Source organism: Cebidichthys violaceus, unplaced genomic scaffold (assembly GCF_023349555.1).
Source record: "Cebidichthys violaceus isolate CVI_PGR_0920_01 unplaced genomic scaffold, fCebVio1.0.p SCAF_4, whole genome shotgun sequence".
NCBI lineage: Eukaryota > Metazoa > Chordata > Actinopteri > Perciformes > Stichaeidae > Cebidichthys > Cebidichthys violaceus.
The window spans coordinates 14,384,023-14,410,123 of record NW_027176594.1 but is presented as its reverse complement, the minus strand read 5'-3'; the positions used below and the strand labels follow the sequence as shown (position 1 = coordinate 14,410,123).

The following is a 26,101-nucleotide window of genomic DNA, read 5'->3' as shown; positions in this document are numbered from 1 at the left end:
TGACAATCCACCCAATAGGTGTTGAGACCTTTCAGTAAAAAAACAAACAAAGATGCCAACCTCATGGTGACTCTAAAGAGGGAAAGTAAGGGGATTACCAAAGTCATTAGGGTTCATCCTGTGGGAACCATGAACGTCTTAACTAAATTTCATGTCAATCCACCTAATAGTTCTTGTGACAATAACAAAGACGTCAACCTCATGGTGGCTCTGGAGAGGGAAAGTAATTATGGTTCATCCTCTGGGAACCATGAATAGCTGTGCATGTAAATGCCATCCATCCAACAGTTCTTAACAGACCAACACACAACAAACTTGGAGCAGACATGTTTCACGTATAATATTTGCAACTGTTTTTATTTTGAAATTGACCAAGAGGGGAAAGGGTGGGGGGGTTATAATAGCAAACATTTTGCTTCAAATTTTAGATTATTATTACATTTGACTTTGGGCTAGATAAAAGGAGCACAGTTCAAGGGCAGAATAAGGGATATACATACATACAGTACAGGTAAGCATAGCACCGTTTTACACTGAATACTGGTGTTATTTCGCTTTGTGTATGTGAATGGGAGTATTATACGAGAACTAGGACCCTTTAGAACCAGACTGTGTACTGGAGAGGGGATCTGTGTATCTGTGTGGAGGGGGGGGGGGTCGCTGTCTTGTCTATGGTGTCCCATTTCAAATATCCTACACCTTGACTTTCAGCACCGTTTAATCTTTTTTTTCCAACTAGAAAATTATTGTTGCAAAAACAGAAATTTCGTAATTGGTGAAACATTGAGGAGGTTCTTTTACAAAACAAAGCCTGTAAATAAGATTGCATGTTATGTATGTGGATCCTTGTAGTGAAAAACATGATTTTCTTTTAACACCCCTCGGTTTCCTTCATCTCAAAGCCTGTCAAAGGTCCTCCATAATCAACAGTTACAACATCCATTTGTCTCTTTAAACACCTTTACATTCTTTGGGCTGGGTATCAGTGACACAAACTATAAACATTTCATCATTACCCTTTAGAGTGATGCCTTAAACACAAACTAGTCTATAGAGGGTCTACATTTGTTATGTGAAGCGTGGAAGACCTGGTTCAAACAGTAGGACCCTCTCTGTGAATCCTGTCTTCTATTCCTCATTTGTGGACAAAGTCAATAAGAGCATTGTCCCCGCTCGGTCGCCAACCTAAAATAAAAAGGTCTCTCAGAAGGGGTTACCACTTGAGACCGGTCTGATGTAGTAGTTGTCATGATAAGTGTTTGTCAAGCAGTCTGCCATCGCAAAACAATAACACTGCCCGTCTTCTTTATAGCCTGAATGGTGACCAATGCTCTGCATTGCCTAACATCCATTCTTTTTCCAGTCACACGTCTGTTTCCATATGAAAATATAACAGGTTACAGTGACAGTAATCATGCATACAAACTCTCTCTCACTCACACAAACATGTATTCAAGTTGAGCTGTCCCACACACGGGCTTGCAGAATACTGAGCCCCACCGGAGAGGAAGTTTCTTGAATATTACAATTATTTTCTTTGTACTGCAACGCAAGAACTGATTGGCTATCGCCAGGGGAAACCAATACTGGCCCCCCAGAGAGATACGAGAAGTAGGAGACGCTATATATATTTATATATATATATATATATATATTCACACAAACACGCAGTCTTAACTACACTCTTGAGACAAAACAACACATTCTAAATGCTCCTTCGCCAACCATCACGCTTCCTCCGATCCAAGGCTTTTCTGTTTGATATGGCTTACGACTGTAGTAGAGGGGCTGAGCCCAATTTCCATCAACGTCATTTGAAATGGATTTGGGCCCAGCCCAGGTTTAAACCAGAGACAAGTGAACTGAACTGCATGAGGGTTTCTGAGGCCTAGGAAGAGATAGAAGGATTAAAAACACTGATTATACAAAAAGACCATGAGACAGTGAGCAGAAGTGCAGGTTCGCTGGTCAAATGAAGTCGATCTACTTCAATCTGGGTGAATAGCTGAAAAATTGTATCTTGGACTTCCCCGCTTTACAAAATAACAGGAAGGCTCGAAGAGATCTGGGTCAAATTTGATTGAGTCACCACACCCTTCACACAATTCTTCCTCTGGTCTTCGCGGCATCACTGTCTAATCCTTCTTGGTCTGGTTCCAGACTGAGGCAGAAGCAAAAAAAACGTTCCACATTCCTGAGAATACAAGTACCATCCAGCAACTTCAAACCCTTACTAAGTCAATTATTGTAAGACACAAGGGGAAAGCGCGCACACACACACACACACACACACACACACACACACACACACACACACGCACACGCACACGCACACGCACACGCACAGACACTCTCATGCCCACTCATGCACACAAAGATTGTATTCCCAAAAACACACTAGCTCACAGAATCACACCACGGATTACAAACAACTAGGTCTGGACAGTGATTTACTGTACACAACCACATCAAGTGCTAAAGTTTCAGGAGGTTGAGGATATACTGTTTGTTACTTATAGGGCTCTCTGACTGTTAAAAAATAATCCCTACTATATACACACGCGTTAACTTTAATAGGGGTAATATCTTGTTGGAAAATATATATACGCCTTTGAATAGTCTGCTCGAAATAAAATAAAACAAGAAGATAACCGACTATGTTATTGGCACTTGGAATCACTAAACCCGTTAGACGTACAGTGATCATGCTGCAAAGAATTCAGTTAAACTGTGATCTAGTTTCTTGCCAAACATAATTTCTTACAAAGTTAAAAAGAGCCATTTTTGTCTCAGACACAGTGTTCAAAAACACAACTTCCGCAAGAAAACCCCAGCCCAAGCAAACTGACCGAACTTTAAAGCCTTATTCTGGACTGTTGTTGTTTGTTTTAGGGAAGGTGGGGGTGGGGGAGAGAAGACTGAGAGAGCACATCATCGCTCCATCTTTGACCAGAAAACACTTGAACAAAGTAAAAATTCATTTCTCAAAAGCGACTAATAAAAGCTTACACAGTTATTCTTTCCATGCAATCATATAAAATACTACATTTCTGTTTCCTGTTAGGCTATATTGTATATTTACAAGTTTTTTTTGTATCATACAGTAAATCTGTACAAGGTCAGTCCACTTTGACACACCTTCAAAAAAAATAAAAATAAAGTCGGTTTTCACCAGAGACCAGAGCTCCCTCACAACTCCTCCTCCGGTAAAGGAAAGGGGGATTTTAATCCATCCTGTTGCCACGGTGACAATCGAGTTCCTTGTGGACTCACAGGCTTTCCTCTTTCCTATGATTCCTTTCTTTCAGATGGAGGAAGGGAAGGGCAACGATTTTGTGTGTGTGTGTGTGTGTGTGTGTGTGTGTGTGTGTGTGTGTGTGTGTGTGTGTGTGTGTGTGTGTGTGTGTGTGTGTGTGTGTGTGTGTGTGTGTGTGTGTGTGTGGGGGGTGTCAGCCACGCGACCAAAACAGCTGCAGCGATCTCTTAAAGTTCCCGGTGTTCTCTCAGTGAACGAGCTCACTGAGGTTGGCTGCTGACGCTGTCGGTCCTGTGCGATGACGGAGCTTTCTGCTGTTTCTGGGGCTGCGGTTTCAGTTGCTGCTGGTGCCTCTGGTGGTGAGATTGTTGCTGCTGTTGTCGTTGCTGCTGTTGCTGTTGTTGTTGCTGTTGTTGTTGCTGCTGTTGTTGTTGTTGTTGTTGCTGCGTTGCCTGCGTGAACGTGCCCTGTTGTTGGAGTGGGAAAGCTGCCTGCAGAATGAGCTGGGTAGACTGGTTGCTGTGGAGAAGATGAGTGCCCTGACACAAATACAGTGCAGGAGCATTACAAATTGAAGCAGTTCTTAAATGAAATCACACATTCTGAAAGTGAAGTGAATAAACATCTTAAAGTTTCAATCAATGTAACACCTTAAACCAAAGTAAAACTTGATATATTCAAGGTGTCTGTTTAAATGAATCCTATTTGCTGCCCTCTACTGTTACCTGTAGGAATTGCTGTTGCTGCCCCTGCTGGCCGCTCTGAGCCACTACAGCCGTCTGGTTTGGGCCATCAGGCTGACTTTGCGGCGGTTGGGCTGGTTGCAGAGTCAGAGTCTGGGTTTGCCCTCCCTGCTGAATATACACAGGAGTTAACACGGCACAACAAAGGGACGTAGTCATATCACTGAATCATATAGGAAATCTTGTGTGGAATATTGTCAGCCATTTGCTGCTTCTAGAGAGGTTTAAATAGCATCACCTCTACTTATGATCTCTAACTTTTCCAGATGTGTTTGGACTTGACAGACAAATGAAGAAGGGATGGAGTCTACTGTGTAAGGTAATGTAACAACAACACCGCACCGGCTTTAATGACAAAGAATCTACAAGTCTTTGGAGCTGTTAGTCCTTTGAGTCATCTATAGGCTTCAAGGAGATGACAAATGTTAAACAACAACTTTTTCTGGTATCAGATACAGTTTCATTAGTCGCTCTGTGACTCGTACCTGTTGCCCACTAAAGGGGTTGTACGCAGTGACCACCTGTCCCATGAACATGGAGGTGGGCACCATGACCGCTCCACACGCCATTGGAGTGGTCACAAGCTTGGTCACCAGCTGCTGGCCTGCTGGGAACCTGGAGAGGGTGAAATGGAGAAAAGGGAGAAGTGAATGACATTGTATATACAGAGTGAGAGTGAGGGGTAGTTTGAGATTCAGGTTTGGTCGTCGGCTAGCTACCGGATCTGTCGATCCTGCGTGAAGGTGGCCACTGCGGTGCCTTGCTGCGTGTTGGTCTGCGGCAGGCTGGTGCTGATCTGCAGCACGTTGGGCTGCCCTGGCTGGGAGATCATCATGGTGTTGTACAGTGGAGCGGATACTGAGCCCTGGGTCTGGGGCTGAGCCTGAGGGGGCTGCTGGGGCTGACGCTGGGGCTGGAAAGTGGTAATGTGGGGAAGGAGGGAGGGACATGATATGAATTCCTTTGAAAAACAGAGTAAACACACTAAGGGTCTTTTTTGGTTCACTTTTATTATTTTAGGCATGTTTAATTTAAACATACCAAAAATAAATGTACAGGTCATGAAGCTGTAAATATACAGAAAAACAGAAAATGAACGTCAGGATATTCTGCACATTGCTTCCATAAAAGGTGGTGGGCAGGAAGGTTGCATTACAGCCACTTCACTACTTGAAAAAGTATGTTTGCTTTTGATACATTATATACAAACATGAAGTGAAATGTGCTGCTTTTGTTGCCCTGGCTGTTTTAAATGAACACAACAAGATAACTTGGTTCAACATTACTCAATTCCAGAGTATGGAAGGTGTTTCTAACCAAGGTAAACATTATGGTGTGTGTTACAGTACACCGTCGCAGAGTTTCCTGTGAAGTCTAACACTAACAGCGTGCTCTGTGGCTCTTCCTGTCTTCTGAATGAGATGTAAACACTGCAAGTTCACACAAGCTCAGTGTTCTCACAGGACCTCAAGCATTGAGTACATGATTCATGTTTGACCTGTTCCTTTAAAGGTTACAGATACCGCAAGTTTGATCTGAGATTAAAAGAACAAACTTTTTCCTACCTGTCCTACCTGTGCAAGGGCGTTGGTCTGCTGCTGCTGCAGGTTCTGCTGGGGGGGCGGAGCCTGCTGCTGGATGGTGAGCTGCTGACTTCCTGAATGGACGGGGTTAATGGTCGTTTGCTGGACCTGACTGGTCAAAGCAGTGGCTTGTTGGACCGAGCCCACCTGGGGGAGCTGCACGTTCATCGCTCCGCCTTGCTGCTGCAGCAACATCTGTCGGGATGGAAACACCAAAAAATCAGGCCTCAGTAGTGTGTGTGTGTGTGTGTGTGTGTGTGTGTGTGTGTGTGTGTGTGTGTGTGTGTGTGTGTGTGTGTGTGTCTAGGTCTGCGCTGCATGCACTCATTTCAGTACATTTAATTGCCTAATCTGTGCGTATTATTACAACAGAGTAGAATAATTCAATGTGAGTAAATTGTCTTTACAGGGTACACGCGAGTGTCCTCTGAATAGAACAAAAATCATACATAATGCATGATTCTCGCTCTGATCTAGGTCAGGCACAGCCAGGTGAAACACAACAGGAAAAGACAAAGCGCACCACATCTACTGATCTTTTAAATAAGAGGAGAGGTTGCGTGCTACTTTTGTTCAGATAACCAACTGTCTAAATTTGGAAAAAAAACATCACAGGGAGAAACCTGAATGCAAATGAAATTGATTTTCAAAACAGGTAAGTATGCAATTGTTCTGTGAGTAAAATTAACCCCTTTCAGTCAGCTGAAGTATCTCTCTGGTTAATGGTTTGAATATAATTAGTTTTCTTTTGCTGTAAAAGGTTACAAAATGTTACATTATATGTTACCTACATTTTAAAGTGAAATGCATCATTTGAGTGCACTGCGGTGCTTTGTATGACACAAGACAAACGGAATGCAGCACAATTATCGCTTTAAAGCGTTTTTTTTGTGTTTTTTTTAAAGAAACTAAAGTTATTTTAGAAATTTGATTCATTTTTAGATTCAGACGGCCAGCATGTGTGTGGGTCTATATCAGACCTGTATGCCCTGCCCCTGGACTCTCTGCAGCTGGTCTTGGATGTGCCTCAGCTCGTCCTGCTGCCGCTGGATGTTGGCTTGGATCAGTCTTGTCCTCTGTTCCAGCTGATCCTTCAGATGCTGCATGGCATTCACCTGCGCTGAGAACTCCATCACCGGCTGTGGGTGAAAAGACAAAGAACAGGCCACTCATGTCACTTAAGCTCATCACGAAATGCTGCAAATGGACAAAAAGGTCCACGGCAGAGCTGCAGCTGATAGTTATTTCATTAGGGTTTTCAGAAAATAGCGATACATATAACTATCGCAATACTGTATCGATTCTGAAAAACACTGTATCGATTTCTAATTAATAGTTAAAAGCAAGGATTTGTGGCAGACTGGCTCAGATTGCACAAAAAGTAGTGCTATGATGTTGGATGTAACAGGGACTGTGATAAATGCAAATGCAGATCCCAATGTTCTGACTTCATAAAAACGTTTACAAAAATATACCCAGATTTTATGCATATGGCTGTGTATTAGTAAAAAAAACAATATATTGGATTGTAACGCCTTTATGATGACACATCATATCGTCAGATTCTTGCAAATGCTTGGCCCTTCTTCTACTGTTTAACTATTATTATATTCAATTTATTGATTTATCATTTTGGTCTACTAGTCAATATTGCAATAACCAACCTTTGAGAATCTGGGACCACTGCATCTAATCGTCTCAGCTCTACCACACATCATGAGATGAAATGACCCACGTGTAGTTCTCACCTGTACGTTTGTCTGTAGCTGCTGTGGTTGCTGCTGCTGTTGTTGCTGCTGTTGTTGTTGTTGTTGTTGTTGTTGTTGTTGTTGTTGTTGCTGTTGTTGTTGTTGTTGTTGTTGTTGTTGTTGTTGTTGCTGCTGCTGCTGCTGCTGCTGCTGCTGCTGCTGAGTGATCATACCTGGAGTTACACTCTGTCCTGTGGTCTGAGAGCTCATAGACTGCAAATAGAGTAATCAGGAGAATTATGGCAACTGAAGTGTAAGAATTTGTTTTTATTACATTTGCTTAAGCAAACTGCATTATGAAATATCATTGACTGACTCTCTCTTTGCATTACTCTGGGTCACAAAAATCAGCATCCTTCAAAACAAGAAGTCCAAGAACTGTGTGTTATGTGTTGGTGTTTTGGGCCAATCGAGTCTCACCTGGCTGCTGATGGATGAGCGACGCTGTGACGTCATCTCCATGGTGGAGGCCAGGGACTGCCGAGGAGGTGTGGCCGTGTCCATGTGTAGCTTGGAGGCTGTCGCAGAGACAGAATCATTGATTGAGTGCGAGTCATACTCTGCTGAGGATAGCATATCACCTTACTGCGGGGCCTCCCATCCCATTAAACTTCACAACAGATGCGTCATTGACCCGTCTTTAACGTATAACGTCAGGGTTGAACTGACTAATACTATATGTGTAATGCAACATGTGTATGTGTATGTGTGTGTGTGTGTGTGTGTGTGTCCTTACAAGTGCACGTGTTGTCAGAGACATGCGATGAGGACTTGTGGGAACTCTGTGAGGAGGTTGAGGGTGTTCGGCTGCGGTCAAATCGCTCCAAGGCTTCCTTCAGGCTGGATGTATTCAGCTGGGACTCCGAGCCAGAGTCTTGACTCTAAAAGCAGAAGAAAAAAAATACACTTGACAGACAATCCTTTCAAAAGGTATAATATGCAGCATTTTCCTGTGTGTGTTTATGTACTTCAGTAAACCCTCTGCTCTCAGCTCTCTCTCCTCTGCTGTGTGCAAAGCGTGCTGCTATAGGTGTGTCCGTACACACGCACACACGCACGCACACACACACACACACACACACACACACACACACACACACAGCGAGCGGGATGGAGCGCATGCGCTTCGGCTGCATTCATTCAAATTCCAGCAAAGCAGGACCTTCCTGCAGGGTTGTGCGGGGGTGTGGGTGTGTTTATTTGTACTAGCTTTGTTCTCGATAACGCCGCTCTCTCTCTCTTCGTTTACATTCACTCGACCGCCAGCACTCTTGTCTCTCCTTCAATGTTTTTCTCGACAGCCGTTCATCCGATCGACTTCACACTTGGCGGGAGTATTTCTCAGACTGTGAAGTTGTTTGGATGAGCGGTGTAAGCGGCGATACAGGATGCCAAGCAATCCAAAGAGGCATGTCCTGTACTAGGCCCTGCACTAGTACATAATTAACAGCTATTAGACTCAAAAAGTTCTTTCATAGAAAGATATCACTGAATTAATGTTCTTTTGTGAATTCCTTGAAAAACATTATGATTTATGAGAAATCTGTTGTTCTCATCTTGATGTAATCACTGACCAAAAGGATTGAGATAAAATAAGAGAGCAGCAGTCAGTTTGTCAGAGATTTGTAGACAGTGTGAGAAATATTAACGGGCAGTAGCATCTCACTGATGGAAGTTATTGGACAGTAAATTTGGCTTTATGTTGTATGAGACAGTTTACATCAGAAACAAGTTTTTGGGCTTAATTGTGGTAAACCTTTTGACATATATAATAATATGTTGGCTTGATGAATATAATAATTTGGTATGTTAACACATTGCCACTAGAGAACTTCAGCCAGTCTACGAACAAAAGTTAAATTACAGTACTAATAGTTTAATTTTGTTACTCAGGCTTAACCAACAAATCTACAAATTCAACCATAATTTAAGATATAAGATAAGATAATCCTTTATTAGTGACCGGGACTAATAAAGGATTATCTCATCTTATCTGTTTTTTTCACAATTTCTCCTCCATACTTGATATATATTGCGAAACCCTTAATTATTGGACTCATGCATTGATGAAGGCAGTTGAGTTGAGAGCATTTCTAGATGTGATTTCTCACCTTATTCACCGTAACTTCTGGGTTAGACTCCTCAATGCCCAGCTCTCTGCGCTGTTCTGCCCTCACCTCTGCATAGCTGTGTTTTAGGCCAAAAAAAGAAGGCGCATGAGAGATGTGAACATTTAGACATGCCGTGTCACCAGTAAAATGGATCACAGTACTGCATGTGAGGAGCCGTTTACGATCACAGAAATGTCTCATGATCAGCACAAATAAATCTCTGTTCTATCGGTATAGCGGGACAGGGAGGCTGCAGTACCTGACTACTGTGTGCGTACAGACAATAAACTCGGGCCGTGAGTTCCACTGGTGATAGGTGATGTAGTAGTGCGTCTGAAGCCAGATCCACTGTTGACCTTTAGTCAGGAAACGATAGTAACAGGACTTCCCTTTACCGTACTGCATCACTGAACACGAGAGGGAGACGGAGCGGTTAGAGGCGACGAGCAGAGAAAAGCTTTCACAACACAAAATGAACGCGTGTAAACAGGAGCCCTCACAGTGCTCGTGACACTTGGCCAGTGTCTCCAGGTCATCCACATGGTAATAGTCATACCCTGATGTTCCCAGAACCTCGAAAGGCAGGTAGCCTATGATTGGCGGAGCTCTGAAAAAGGAGAAATGGCATCCTTATTGAAATCGGAAAACAGAAGGTCGGCTTCACAAAGCTCAAAATGACAAAGTGACCACGACTAACTGGGTGCTCTTAGCTTTCAGTGAAGTGTATGCAAAGAAAGAGTACATATCACAAAGAAATTAGTATTATGTAAATGAAAAGGGTTATGCTTTAAGAGACGTACTTCATATGACGTTTTGCCTACGCGGGAAGAGTGCGACCACCCGAACACGCCTTCTGACGGCGTATACTTACAGCTTAAAAAGCAATGCACGTTCAAATGTGTGCGTTTGTGTGTTTACCTATGGTCTAGGAAGAGGAACTTCCATTCTAGACTGTGTCTAGAGGTGAATTCTTCATTAGGCTCCTCCACTGTACACATCTCCTGTGAATATAAAAACAACAGCAGAGAAAAGGTATGTTAGACCAAATGATTCATTAACGGCTCAGTGTAGATGATATTTGTATGTATGCGAGAGTGCGTGTGCCTCTACCTTGATAAACTGAGGTTTGGCCAGCCGAACAGTGGCTACGAAGTACACCTGGTCGTCGAACGCAGGTTGTAGTGACCGCTGTAACACCCCTGCTAGACCATTCCTCGCCGCGTTGGGAACTGCGCAACACAGAGCAGGGTTTGCCGTTGAAGAGGTCGTTTACTCCCTCAGTCAAACTGGCTTTACACACATTTTTCTGTGTTGACTGCTATTTAAGTGTCATACCGTTGTTGAGTGACTTGAAGTTGCCAATGAACTTTACATATTCGTAGACAGGCGGTTCTTTGGGGTCGATAGTCCCTCGCAAAATATGGCAGCAGAACTCCATGTGGTTCTTAGCTGGAAAATAATAATAATAATAATAATAATAATAATACAGTTAGGTCAAAAGACAAAGTTATGTGTAAAAGACAATAGTTTTTTTTCCAATAAATGCAGTGTTCAAAATGTGTTTAAAATGTTTCATGGTGCTGGAAGGATATCAAGACAATACTGTCTGAAAAAATCATGTAAAAAATAAGCCTCTTTTAGAGAAGATTATGATTTTTCTATATCCACCAAGTTGCTTCCTTACAGACAAGACTAACAGGACAGGATTTATGCTAAACTAATGAAATGAGTTACTGAGTTGTGAAAATGTTACATTATCTTCAGTTGTTTGTTATTCAAAATATATTCAACAATTTATTACAGTCAAACGGATGAACATGGATTCGTTTTATTTGATTTCTGTATCATTTTCTTTGGATGTTAAGGCCCAAACAGACAATTATGATTTTAAAAATCAGATAAAAGCTGCAAGCTGAGCAAAGTGAAGTACGTAAGTAAGTGTTAAACTGAATGATATTGTCCGATTAACCATCAAACACAAAACAGTACAGTATCACTGGATAATGTTGAAATGCTTCAGGGTGGTACTGACTCTTCAGGTAGTCGGAGCTAAGGTTCTCGTGGTCGGTGGGGTGCGTGGACAGAGCCTTGTACACCTCAGAGTGTTCTCCAAGTGGCAGGAAGTTTAACAGGTTCTGGTCCACCAGGTCCGTCTGAGGAACACAGCACATACATGAGAACACGCACAGAAATTGGAAGAATAGTAACACCCACAGATCATCCCAGCATGTTCAATCTGAACAACTCGCACACAAAAAATCCACTTAAAGCTTGTTCTACAATACAGAGGATGACTAATACATATCGGGTAAAAGGAAGAACCAGTGTGACTCACCGGTAAGTGTTCAAGTAGTGAGGTGACACTCTCGGAGACGTAGAGGATGTTCCCGTCAGTCATTATTGCTAAAAAGAACCCATCCAGAGCCTGATAATGCAAGACAAGATAACAATGTGTCTATTGTTGAATATCAGCAAAAATAAACAATGAGTCAAATCAGTTGAAATGATACCGCAGCATTTTTACTTTTAGAAATAAAATCCTGCGTGTCACCCATTGGTTTGTGGACTACCGTTTTCAAGCCTTCAGTTTGGCATTTTGTGCCGTAACCATCTTGTTTTTTTTGCAACCAGAGGTGACATGAGAGGGTGACGCGAAGTACAATTAAACGCTGAATAAGACATTTTTAGGCGACCAAAATGTTTACAATTAACTTTCTTGTAGGGACCTGTCAATCACAAGGTAGCCCCGCCCTAAAGCATACTCTGCTTCATGGTCTATTTGACTCTAAATGGACCATCATTTACTAAATAAACATCATGTTGTGTTGAAGAAGACTTGAAACTAGAGATTGAGACCATAAACTCATGTTTACAATGTTTACTGAGGTAATAAATCAAGTGAGAAGCAGAGTCATTTCCTCATAGACTTCTATACAATCAGACTTCTTTTTGAAAACAGAGGAGTCACCCCCTGATGGCCATTAGAGAGAATGCAAGTTTAAGGCACATCTGCATTAATTGCCACGAGAGTAAAATAACAGGGGATATAACACCTAACAGACAGGATTACAGTACAGCACGTGTGATGTCTGACCTCCAGCATGAGCTGGGTGAACTCCTCATTGCTAAGAAATGGAGGCTTCCAGTCCTGCCTGATCTCACTCGACTCCGACTGGGCTGCGATCTCTGGGAGAGGAAACAGAATGCAAATGGCAATTTTAGGAAGAAAAATCCTATTTTTCAAGAAAAAAAAACCTTTGGGAAAATACAACGGGACATAAAAGAGATAACACGTAAAATCCATTGATAGCAGAGGGCTCAGAGTGAAAACAAGGCACTTAAACAAGGCAAGAGATAACACAGTGCAACGGTGAAGTGGCAGCCGAGTTAATTATCATGCACAGCAATGATAAGAACTAGGATTTAAAGGAAATAGTAACACATGCCTAGTAATGAATTATTTCATCATAAAGGAAACACAGTGTTAATGATTATGAGGGGAAACTGAGTAGAGTGTGGAGGTGTAAAGCAGCTAATCCTTAAAGTAGGACACAATTATTATTCACAACACATTGAGTCACTACACAGTTAAAAGGGTCAAAAATAATTAAAGAGTAATTTACACTTTACATGTACAGTACCCATGTCTCATAAAAAGTGTAATAAGCTCTAGTAATGAGAGTAAACAAGCACAGATGGACAGAGTACACAAGAAGAGCTAAATATAGAACAAGACGTGTCCACCCTGTGAGGTGTCCTGACCTTTGTGTTTACACAGGAAGTCAATGCTTTTCTGCAGGATGGTGGACTTGTCCATCTTCCTGGTGTTGCCCGGCAACATCGTGCCAAGTTCCTTGATGAGGACATTGAACTGGTCTCTCCGTTTCTTCTCAGACTTGTTTCGGGACACGCTGAAATCAAAACCACGGTTATAAATTGAATTCTTAATGTCATGCAATGAACGTTTCTTTTGGACAAACATTTCCAAGTGACTTTTGGTTTGGATTTTTTTGTCCAGATTGACTGCTTTGACGTACAGAGAAAAACACAACGATCCATGAAAATGTCATGTGACCCTATAATGTTTCAAGTTAAGACAGTGTATGGCTGCAGTGTTCGGCATGCCACTGATAATGCCACTGTCCGGCATGCCAACCAATAAAATCGGTTTGGACATGCTTTAAGTGTGTTTCAGATGCAGGTTGAGTGTAGGTCCGGTCAAGAAACAATCCTTTCTATATGATGTTTAATCATCACTCTAGTGTCTTCATCTTTATATCTGGCTTACCGTTTTGCTTTGTCCTTTTCATCTTCTTCCATCAACCCATCAAAGATGCTACAATCATCCCTACGGGAGGAGAAGAAAGTATTTGCAGCTTATCCCGCCTCACTTTGGTTTTTTTCCTGTGTACGCATGTTTGTTGGCAGCTTGAAAGCAGATCTGTATTGTTAATAATAGCGAATGACGGATGCTGGTTAATGAGAGGATTCCTACATGCCAGGAACGGCTCTATTTTTGGGTCACACAAAAAAAAGAGAGTAAAAGAGGGAGAGGGAGAGGGAGAGAGAGAGAGAGAGAGAGAGAGAGAGAGAGGGGAATGTGTTGTGCTTGCCAAGAAGATTGCAAGTGCATTTGTGAAACAGGGGCGTGTTCTTGCCTCCATTTCAATCAATATGGGTCAATATGAATACTTTCATTTTTACTGACGGCTGATATCTGGAGCAGTTATTTAATATCTTTACATTTTTTTATTGTGGCACTCCATTTCATGATAACAATAACTATAATTATAATTATTACAGTTGTGACAGCTGGTATTGTTTTCAGCTTGTGAGTCTGTATGTGTGTCATTATGGCAGAATGTGTCCTGGAGACACCTACTGCAGAATTGAGAATGAGTATTTTGCCGGGTGTTTTTATTTCTGTCTGTCTGTGGACAGATTTAACCAACGTCATGGCGTCACAACCGTACAAGACGCATTTACACAATTTTACAGGTGTTGTTGTTGAGATCAAAATGAAGGCCGAGTTTGAAGATGGGTGTGGGACTAAGGGGAAAGGGGCCATTGGGTCCGATTTAGCGTTGCGGCTGGTGTGATCCCACCACAAGATGGTCTTTAGTTCATTCATCATTATAATTATCGTTATTATTATCATAATAAATTAGAGGCATTTCATTAATGAACATTGACACCATTAGGGGTTTAATGTTTTTGAAAAGCTATTTATCTGAACGTATTTTGTACTCAACATGCTTATACTAAACACACGTATAGTGTGTATGAATGTCATGAACGATACATTTACATATTGTGTGTGTGTGTGTGTGTGTGTGTGTGTGTGTGTGTGTGTGTGTGTGTGTGTGTGTGTGTGTGTGTGTGTGTGTGTGTGCAGTATACCCTATGCTTGATGTCATGGTGGCTGCTGATCAGGGCTGTGGCTGCAGTGATTTGCTCTTTAGGCGTGAGGTAGGCATTTGGAAGACAAACTGGAGAGACAGAAAAAAACAGTATTGTATCAGTTATGGTTTGTACATATTGCAATTCAGTGGACTGAAAATATGATTGACTGTTTTGGCACACAGCGTACTGCAGCTATGCAAATAGGCAGAGCTTAAATAATTATATAAACTTGATAAAAGTCCTTTCTGAAAAAAAACTAAAAAACAAGCATGTATTTAATATGTCTTTCTCCAACACACAATTATCAGCATTCCCATTGGGTTCAGATAGCTGGCATACTATGGTCAGTTCTTTTATTCTATACCTTAATATACAACAGACCATATTTGTAGTCCATGTTGCAACATGTTGAAAAAAATGCACAACCAAATTTAATTGTGTGTTTGTGTGTGAGTCTGTGTGTGTGTGTGTGTGTGTGTGTGTGTGTGTGTGTGTGTGTGTGTGTGTACTTCTCACCCCAATGCAGCTTATGCACGTGGTCAGTTTATGTCTGTTCTCAGGGGTCGTAGAAAGGGTTTGGGGTCAAAGCTGACTCTAAAAGTCAAAACGTCCGTTGAGGTCATTGGGGTCACGAGAGGGCCACAGAGCACAGGAACGACATGGTGATCCACCAGACCTCAGACCTGCAGGAGCAATCACAACAGATAGGGGACAGTCGGTCAGTTTGAGGGACAGCTTAACTTGTTTACTTTAACAACGTTTTTTAAACAATTTCAATGTGTCATTGAGCATATGTTCAATTGGACCCTGTACAAAAAGTGTACGGTTGCTTCCAATTAATACTGTCTGACTTTCTAAACAACTCACTTATAAACTAACTTATAAATAACGAATGAAGCAGATTTTATGACGTTGGGAGGTCTTGAAATTCCAGTTATTGCAGCACAAAGTCTTTAAAGTGCAAATAGCGAACACCAGTGCAGCGAGGAAACCCTGCTATAACTCAATTATTATGCTTACATTATGAGTGCTTCAGAAACTCTTTTGAAGCACAGTAACCCAGTTATGAAAAATATGGTGATACGGTTATTTTCAACTCACTTTCTGGAATGTGTATTTGCAGGTAGAACTAGTTGTTTTAGATCCTATTCTTCCAGGCACTGACAAACCTTCATGAGTGAGCCACACCTCTCCTGTAACACAAAGAATCCACGCTCATTCACAAACATACCAGGGGGGCTTGTGTTCACTGTTTACCATGCATGCAAATTCTAGAGTCCACAAGGACAGAAAATGGTAGCAGTCACAAAACAGGAAATTAGCCACCTGACAAAGTGTATTCGACCAGCAGCCCAAAACGTAAAAGATATTCATACTACTATACGATTAGAGCTGCAACTGATCATTGTTTTCATTATCAGTTTATCTGCCAATTATTGTTTTGATTTACTCATTAATCATTTAGTCACAAAATAGTTAAAAAATGGTTGTCACAATTTCCTAAACCTCAAGGTCAAGATAGGGCCTGACCGAAAGGTCAAAGATATTCAGTTTACAGTGAAACACAGAAGATTAACAGAATCTAGAAGCTGGATCCGATTAATTACTAATGAGAATAAGTGAAAAATGCCCATCACACTTTCCGACGGCCCAAAGTGGCATCTTCAAAGTGCCTGTTATGTCCGACCAACAGTCTACAACTGAAATATCAATACCACATAAGATGATACAAAATTGCAGCAAACCCTGTCAATTAATCAAGTAACTGTTTCTGTGATGTCTAAATGAACAGTCTGACAATGAAGTTCCCAAACCTGTCAAGCAGAGCCAACACCAACCGCACACCATATGTGACCCAATGATCCTATGAGAGGATTTTACTGTAAGATATGACAGTACAGTACACAGTCACATCTATGAATAACATTAGCGCCCCGCTATATTATTTATAGCGCTGATTTTAGTGGGAGATTATAGTGAGATTTAGTCATTTTGTTAAACCATCTTAATGGCTCCATGCACTGTCCTGACCTACAGTCATGTATTCCTGATGGCCAATAAGTGAAGCCTCATTAGACTGAGCTTCTTCATTGGACGATCCTGCCCACTGTACATCATCGTCAATGAATAAACGCTGATATTAGCGATACGGTCCTCGCATTGCAGTCGACCAAAACACCCATTAGCTATCATACATGCAAAGTAACACATTTCAATATACCTTTTGGTGCCACAGGTGTTCGTTATACAAGCGAAAACAGAGCAACCCATATAGCTAGCTAGCAGGCTAACTAAGCTTGCTACCGAAAACTGTCCATTTAACCCAGAGATTGAATGCACCTACTGACCCAGTTTCCTCCCGCTACGCTCGCGAACGCTGCATGACACAGATATGACAGGTAGAGCGCCTCGCGTCTGTGTAATAAACGGGAGGAATGTCAGTCTCTATCATTGCAAAGCTGGCCTCAAGCTGTCACGCAACAACTGACATTGAGGACAAAATAATCTCTAAAAATGTTACCGTTGGTCGTTAAACGCCACGAGAAAACGGAGCCTAAATGTCCGCGCGGGGAAAGGTCCTCTCAAAAGCCGACAAAAACATGAATGTCGGTCGCGGAGAAATGCCTAAAACCAGCGATGGTGGAAACATTTTCGCGGCAGATGTATGTACACACACACGGTCCCCGGGCACACACATACACACACGCACACTGGCAGGGATACGCGCGCGCGCTCGCCCACGCGTACACATAGACACAGGCTGCTCTGAATGTGGGTCACTGGGCCTTGCTCTCCCTCGAGCGTGCGGAAACAGTACCGAAGCCTCCTCTGCAGTCCGACTGCCTCCGCACGCTAAAAAAAACACCACAACGGCCGTGCTATTTCACAATCGGCGACCACCGCTGGCTTTGAGTGTGCATTAAGAAACCCTTACCTTCTCGTGTGATCGACGGCAGCCTCCGTGTTTTGCTTACTTGAACGTTGCATTGAGTCGGTGGGGGCCAGGAGGACTCCGGGGTTGGGGAGAAAAACAGGAGGCCTACTTCATATTACGAAGTACAGTCATGCGCAATAGCGTCAGTAGGGCGCACTATTTTGCAAGTACAGTAGCAGCAAAGCTGAGGGGATCGCTGGGTGATCTTCAGAGGGGAAATGACTCCGCGTGTTTTTGTGGCTTTTCCCAGCGACTGCCATCCTATTTTTTCACATGACAGATAATAAAAGGACACGGTAGCGATTCTGCGTCCCGCTTGCAAATGAATGCACTTAAAAGCGAGAATGGCGGACACTATACCGGATATATAATTTTAATTAGTCTTGGCATAATATTCAGACAGTCTGTTCTGCCTTAAATGTATCCCTGTTTAAAGTTACATGAATGTGCATTATGAACACCAGCATGATATTTTCAGGAAAACACCGCTGCACACACTTTGGGTGAGAGTGAATGGACTGTGAATGTGACATTGGACGGTCGCCAGGAGGGTGCAGCGCAGGGTAGGGATGGCCCTGCCTGATGGCAAGGGGTTTCCCCTTTTTATCGACATCCAATCATAAGCTCTCCATGCCGTGACGCTGTACCTGTACTGTGTCGAGGTTCCCCTAAATTCATATTATTGGGTATTTTGTCCAAAGAAACCTTTTTTATATTTTTTTATTTATAAGGCATAAGTGGGATTAGAGGTTAATTTTACGAAAGACCATGTCCTTTTTATTGTGACATTTTTATTGCCATGACATAAAATAGCACACAAAAGCAACTGCATTATGGCTCAAAATGGAGTTTACAGCTCGTTTCTGGGTGAATACAACATTCATAATCAAGGTAACAGTAGAGAAAAGAGATGGACAGAGGAGTCTATGTGGGCTGCAAACGGTGCAGTGATGGCTGTATACTGTATCAGAATCAGAACCATTTATTGCCAAGAAAGTTTTCACCTACAAGGAATTTGTCATGACATAAAGTGCATAACAATAAACAATAACAAATAAACAATAACATCAAACAATCAACAACAATCAAGACAGTGCAAGAAATAGAACATATTAAAAATTACAATAGAATATAAAAGAATATAAATATAATATAAAGTGCACAACAAACGGATAACAGGACCGTAAACAAGTGAAATGTAAGTGAAATGTTAAAAGTGTTGAGTGTGTATAGATAAAGAAACAGGGATGAGCAGGAGAGTGTCTGGAAGAAAATTGTCCTGGGGATGACAGTGAGGGTCCCGGGCTTTGTTTATGAGCCGGACTGTCGACGGGAAGAAGCTGTTCATGTGGCTTGAGGTCTTGGTCCTGATGGACCTCAGCCTCCTGCCAGATGGTAGGGAATTGGTAGGGTATTGTAAGGTATTGTTCACTGGACGAGAGAATAGTATGTTTTCAAGACAGACAATAAACAAGATACTCTCTCATTGTTGCGAAATCAAAGCTCTCCTGTCAGGATTACAACACTGTTAAGTATCAAAACCCATAGTTTAAACTGCTTTATAATAAATGTATACCAATATTAAAATCCTCAAAGTTAAAAATATAGCTTTCATAATCCTGATTTTAAAACTAAAACCAAAACAATAGCTTAGTTGTTGCCCAAGACATTATGTTTAATTGACCTGGATATTGCCATGTTTCCTGTGACAGTTCTGCTACATTAGTAGGTTTTGGCGGTGTCATCCTCCTACCAGTGCAGCACTAGAAATGCATGAGGTCATTATCAGCTCTAACAAACAACTGTTGGAAAAGTTACAATCAAAGTGTGTGTGTGTGTGTGTGTGTGTGTGTGTGTGTGTGTGTGTGTGTGTGTGTGTGTGTGTGTGTGTTGTGCAGTCCCTTTATTTGTGTGCAATCTCAACTTTTCTTCACCCAGAGAAGTGTGTTGATGTGCAGGGAGGTAGCTGTAGGGATAATACTAAAGGCATGTAGCGATGTCAGGAGTTTGGTAATAAGGGAAAAGCGATCTTGTACGTCACATGATGAGGCACGGTGCTGAAGCTCAGGTGTGGCCCCTGCAATATTAAGCCTTAGACTCCTCTCTGGCAAATATTTTCATACTTTTTTTCACCCCATGTTTATCCCCAGAGAGGGGAAATTATAATTTTCTCAGCAGTGATAAAATCTACGTTAGGAGAAGCAGCCCGAGGTGGTAAATGGACTGCATTTATACATTATAAATTATAGTCTTAGCAACCACTCAAAGCGCTTTACAGCACAAGTCAGCTTTCACACAGTCAAACCTCATAGGCCACCATACGAGGTGCCACCATGTTCCACAGGAGCGATAAACATCCAATTTGGTTCAGGATCTTTTCCTGAATGAATGAATTATTTTAGTTTTTGGTTGAAGAAAGGTGGGAGATGCATTTGAAGTCCTTTGCTCCTGTTTATTATATAAAGAGTGATATATATATATATATATATATATATATATATATATATATATATATATATATATATATATATATATATATATATATATATTGTTCTGGGCTTTTTCACAACCATCTTCGCTCCAAGGCAAGGCTAAATGTTTTTGCATGTTGAAACATCATGATAGTGCTTTTTATATTTTTATGAGCCTGTTTTCCTGCGGGACTCATTTTGTGTCATGTCCAGAAAAGGCTCCTCGATCATCTTTGATCAACCATGAGTCATAAACTGCCCACCCTTTTTTTAACGCAGAAACACTGGAGCACAGGTCACCTCTCTGATAAACTCCTTGTTTTGTTTACTTGACAATTCATTTTTAGAAAAAAAGACACTTACATGGTTACAACACCATCATGCACAAATAAAAGAACATCAACACCAACGCTGAGGGGTTTTTAATTTCAAATATATTTTGCTGTGTATAATAAAGACATTTTAATTTTGCACAAAGCCTACAGTGTGCCTTGGATTGTTTTTTATATTTCTTTTGAGACCATATTCCACCCAAACAATGAACCCTTCACATAATGAAATAAGCACTTATACACCTGAATCCAAAGAGCAGCTGATTTCCACAAAGACCCAGCAGTGCTTCTACTCCATTGGCCTCACAATTTTCCAATATAGTTACAATTGTAATACACCAAGCAAGCTATTTGGTGTTATTCAATTCAATTTATTTTGTATATCACAAATCACAAATTTGCCTCAGAGGGCATTACAATCTGTACACATACGACATCCTCTGTCCCTCTGACCCTCACACCGGTCGGTACAGGAAAAACTGATATATTAATTATAAACAATGCATCAAAACATCCGTGTAGCTCCTAAAGACTAAGACCTTAAATACAAAAAGGTTTTCAAATGCAAAATACCAGAAAGAAAAACAGTTCAGGTAAAATGTCTGCAACAATTATATGAAGCAAACTTTAATCCATCTTTTTGTGCACAAATAACATTCATAATACTACAACAGTATCACAAAAATTGCAAACTTTATAATCCAGAATCTATATATTTTATGAAAACAGCGTTCACACACCTTTTTTTTTCAAAATTCCAGCCTTAGGCTTGTGCATTAAACAAAACGTGTTTTCATTAGCTCTATAGCTTCCTTAGTGTAGTGCCAGCCTCATTAATTATTTCCTCCTGCATGCACTCATTAAACCTCTGAACCTTCTCACAATTTCTTTCTTTTTTTTTTTCTCCAACAATCTTAAATCTTCTCTCTGTGAACTCAAGCTGCCCCCGCTCTTTTCCTCTTTTTCTCAGTCATCATTTTCAGCTCTCTTCGGGTTATTCTTTTCTCGGATTAGTCCTTATCAGCTTCCCTCCTTTCCTGCTTCCTTTTTAATACTTCATAGACTCTTCTTTTTTCCCCAGCAGCTTCTTCTTCTTGTCCTCCTTCCCCATGCTTCGTTCACTTCATCCCGTCCCTCCAGTGCGTCACACGGATCTGCTCCTCATCCTCGCTGCCGGGTCCTTTTGACTTTACTCCTGAACCTTGAACACACCTCCTCTTAGTCCTCTTTAATCACGCGCCCCTCTCTTTCCAAACTCCTCCCATGGAGCCACAGGTAACACTATTAGAATATATTGCTATACGTTTGTATCCTGTTGGCTTAGCTACTGCATGCCCCAACAAAAGCCAGGGATAATGGGAATGCTTTGTGATAAATACTTTCTTACAAATACAGATTTAGACGCATTGAAAGTGTTTCCATTGAATTCCAATGGAAAAACCCCGCAGCCTTTATTATTGTGCGTTCCACCATCTACATTACAAAAGCCACTCCCTGGGTATGTCTCCCATATTATTGTACAATTATAAACCCTTTCAATTGACGTTTGAAGTTTATGATAAGTATAAGTACAATAAAACCCCATGTGTTATTCATGAGATTCAACACTTGTATGTTTCCTGTCCTCCCTGTATACTTACGGCCCCTGCGCTCATCTTTCCATCTCAGAGGCAGAGAGCCTGTCAAGGGAACACCCGCAGAAACCATCATCAACAACAACAACAACAACAACAACAATAAAGCACTTAGTTGCGTGACAAATCCAATGGAGCCACACTCTTTCCTGCTAACAAATCAAATCACATCACAGCTTTTGTCCGGTTCACCCCGGGACTGTTTTTTTTTTCTTCATGGAAAAACGGCCATGCTGTTTTGACGGAAGAAAAAAAAAGTGTGATATTATGTCCTGTTTATCAGTACATCAGGCAAATTGTCTCGTGGAGCCATGCTCGCTAAAGAAGTGTATAGCATCCTTTATGTGCTAGTAAAATCCCCCCATTTAAGTGCTTCACCCCATCGTACCTGTGCTCAGAGATTGAATTACTACAGGGTAATGGAAACCATGCAGAGTGCTGTGGGACATCCTTTTCCCACACAACAACCGTTTAATCACAGACGACCATCGGGCACCCTGCCACATACACACACACACACACACATACACACACGCACACACACACACACACACACACACACACACACACACACACACACATACAGTATATATATATATATATATATATATATATATATATATATATATACATATATATATGTATGTATATATATATATATATATATATATATATATATATATATATATATATATATATATATATATATATATATATATATATACATCACCATCTACTGCATATGTGAGTGAGTGAAGACAGAGAGACCACGGAAAGAAAAATCAGTGGTTTGTGAGGAAACCACTTACAACCACAGGGCAGAGTCCTTGTATATCTGTGCTTCAGGGTGAGACACACAACTTCGACGCTGAAGTAAATACAAATATCCAAGAGTGAAATCCATATTTTACAGGAAACCTGAGTCAACGTGGGGGATCGGCGTTGGTATAATGGATCTTAATTGAAGCAATAAAAGGGCACCATGATGAAGAGATTGGCCTTTAATCGCTCCCTTTCTGCTCGATCCCTCCTGGGCACGTTGGTATTAAAGGCAGTACTTTAATGAAAGATTTACATAGATCATCAGAAGTTGACAGCCTCGGAGTGGAGTGTGTGTGTGTGTGTGTGTGTGTGTGTGTGTGTGTGGGGGGGGGGGGGGGGGGGGGGGGGGTAAGAGCTCATTTCATATCCACGACCACATACTTCTCACGCGGTCTGACCGGAGGAAACATCCCCACCACCTTCCTCGCCCACCACTGCCGGCTTTCAGTGTTTGCGATTTCTCTTTTTTCCCTCTCTCGGATTTTCTCATCTATTGTCACTCTTTTGTTGCCTTACTGCTTCTGTTTTTTTTTTTTTTTTTGATTTTTTCTTAAAGCTTTCCCCCTCCCTCCCACCGCATTATCTGATCTCGATTCTTCTTCGTCTGCTCTCCAGTGATGTCGTCTCTTCTGAGGGAGGAGATGCAGAGAGTTTTATTCCGACCTGAAAAACAGAGACTGGTGGAGTTTATTGAGATCGACGAGGCGACGCACGGGAGAAGTTTTCTCTGTGTCTCAGGTAAACAGCTTTTTTTAAATGTTGGATCGGGTATTTGAGAGCAGTTTTAAGGGGTTAAAGATGATCATTGGGATTTTCTTTTACAGGCACAGAATATTACCTTGGCTGTACAGAATCTGCAGGGAATGTGCTGAACCTTTCCTTTGGACAGTATTAAATGCTATGAGGCCTGGAAAGAGGATTTACTTTTACTGCAGATGAAAAGTCTGGCGCTGCAGTGGGCCTATTTATTTGCAAAAAATATGTATATATATTTATTTTTTTTCTCCTTTTTCCGCAGTTTTAAAAAACAAAGTGGTGCAATTATGTATAGTGCGATGTCAGATATCTCAGCCGTCCCTCAAGTCTGGATCCAAGAAGTCCCACACCAAACGCTCCAGCATCCAGGAGTGCTACAGGAGGACGGAGGTCTGGCCTCTGCAAGACCTGACTCTTGTTGACGGACGGGACCCTGATGTGGTAATTAACCCAATTTTGTATTGCTATTCTCTTTGCTTATTATTGCATTAGTTCCTATAGTTTTCTACAGAAAGAATGATTGGCACATTTAATATGTTAAACTGTGTGTTCTCATAAATAATCACACTTTTACTCTTATACTTATGAAAGCTTTGAAAAAATGCAATTTATCTCAAATTATAATTTTACATTGTAATTCATGTAATTATTTTATCAGTGCTACGTGCTACTGCATGTGGACCCAGAAAAGAAATGTCTGTCTTTGGGATCCTAAATAAAAAACAAAATATGTAAAACAGATAAGGAAAAAAGAGAAATAATTCTGCACCTACCTATACCTATATATTGTTGTGCACAACCACCTCAATTATGTTTTGATACTAATGTAGAACATCTGGGGTTGACATAAGCTTAACTCAAGATGTAGCTTAATGTGCAGCTTTCAACCTCATTTCATCTGTCAAACAACAGAGTTTTCCTGATGCGGTTCAATTATTGAGATGCTTGTTTTTATCAACAAGGTTATTCCTTGTTTATTTGTGCCATTTGCTGTCATATATCCGGCATCACCTCGAAGGTTTATTGTCAGATTTGAATCAATTTTAACTGAGTGACCATTGTGTTCTTTCATAGAACATATCATCAATGTGTTTTTTTATTTTTTATAAGTAATGTTATCTCATTCTGTGTCTCTGTGGCTCCAGGACGACCCCTGTTTCCTGCTTCACTTTGACAAGGTGCGTACAGTGACGGCTGTCAGCTGCTCGGCCAAATACTCGTTCGTGCGGGCCCTGGTCGTCCTCAGCGACCAGTACTGCCAGAGGTCACTGAACCTGCGGAACTTTGACTGGGCCTACATCAAGCCCACCTCCTTCTACTCCAACCGAGGAGACTGTGTTGTCCTCACACAGATCTGCTTCTACGCATTCAATTTGGTGTGTCTCTCCATGTGTCCCGTGCCCATGGACGTATAATGGAACGACACGACGATTGTGTGTGTTTGTGTGTCAATTTAAAGATGCGTGCGTATGTTAGAAAACGGCACAAGGTTTACAGTATATAACTTGTGTTGTGTATAGGAGCTGTGAAGTGAGTGTAATCTTGTGGCTTCTGTTAACACTAGTAGGGCTTATTCACCATGAAATGTCTTTTTGCATCAATACTCTGCTGAATGTATCTTCGTGGCAAATGCAAGTTTCCAGCAGCTTGGTATTTGTTAACTGTTTAATCTACTTTTGTGATCTTTTGTGAACTTATTCATCCTTGACAGTATTCCATTCTGTGCGCTATTGTAAACATGTGAATTTCAAATGGAGAACAAATAAAAACAACTACACATTTATTTTCTTTCTCTGCCTTTAGCATTCTTATAGGTGGAATCATTAATGTGGTGCAGTAATTCACTTTGTACAATATATTTGATTATTCCTATAGGGTTTTGTCTGTGGTAGTCTGGGCTTTGTAGCTCATGACTTCAGTTTAGTCCCTACAACTGAATTACCATATATGGCTGATTCCAATATATATTAGAATCGATATATTGACAATCCCTATTAGGCCACAAAAGAGTAAATACAGGATTCAACATTACCCCCACCAGATTTATTTTTATTTCTTGCTTTGTTGATAATGTTTTACATTTGAAACATAAAATAACTTAAAATGATACTAAATGATCGTGAAAAACCCAAGTAATTAAAAAAGATTAAGACTTTATATATTTGGTCAAAGTAATTGACATTAATGCTAGGACTTTCTGTCGTTCTTAATGGTGAGTATGGCTTTATGCTTCACGTTATTCATTTTTCAACGGGGTAGAATCATCTATAAAAACAATATAAAATACAGTAGGCCAAAAGCAATTAT

The 26,101-nt window shown here is 41.1% G+C and overlaps 2 protein-coding genes across 9 annotated transcripts; one reads left to right on the top strand and one right to left on the bottom strand.

Moving 5' to 3' along the window:
* Window positions 1-329: 329 nt before the first annotated feature.
* LOC137885400 (circadian locomoter output cycles protein kaput-like) lies at window positions 330-17,887 on the bottom strand. Of its 8 annotated transcripts, none has more exons than XM_068727652.1 (24): window positions 17,780-17,887; window positions 15,946-16,037; window positions 15,361-15,527; window positions 14,842-14,930; window positions 13,730-13,789; window positions 13,204-13,352; window positions 12,536-12,627; window positions 11,777-11,866; window positions 11,474-11,594; window positions 10,777-10,890; window positions 10,552-10,670; window positions 10,360-10,442; window positions 9,942-10,048; window positions 9,701-9,848; window positions 9,442-9,517; window positions 8,067-8,211; window positions 7,751-7,848; window positions 7,331-7,543; window positions 6,563-6,721; window positions 5,565-5,777; window positions 4,719-4,960; window positions 4,485-4,614; window positions 3,982-4,110; window positions 330-3,795 (listed from the first exon to the last, which is right to left on the bottom strand). In XM_068727652.1, exons 4-24 carry the CDS (start codon window positions 14,856-14,858, stop codon window positions 3,517-3,519), a joined length of 2,784 nt encoding a protein of 927 aa, XP_068583753.1. In that variant the 5' UTR covers window positions 14,859-14,930; window positions 15,361-15,527; window positions 15,946-16,037; window positions 17,780-17,887; the 3' UTR covers window positions 330-3,516. The 8 variants fall into 8 exon arrangements, with proteins under 8 accessions (XP_068583753.1, XP_068583756.1, XP_068583759.1 ...); XM_068727655.1 differs by having other exon boundaries at window positions 3,982-4,107; XM_068727658.1 differs by having other exon boundaries at window positions 4,719-4,912.
* A 5,690-nt stretch (window positions 17,888-23,577) lies between these two features.
* On the top strand, window positions 23,578-25,503 carry LOC137885261 (exocyst complex component 1-like). Its single transcript, XM_068727449.1, has 3 exons — window positions 23,578-23,776; window positions 24,057-24,235; window positions 24,940-25,503. The coding sequence occupies exons 1-3, from the start codon at window positions 23,656-23,658 to the stop codon at window positions 25,207-25,209; spliced, it is 570 nt and encodes a 189-aa protein (XP_068583550.1). The 5' UTR covers window positions 23,578-23,655; the 3' UTR covers window positions 25,210-25,503.
* Window positions 25,504-26,101: the final 598 nt, after the last annotated feature.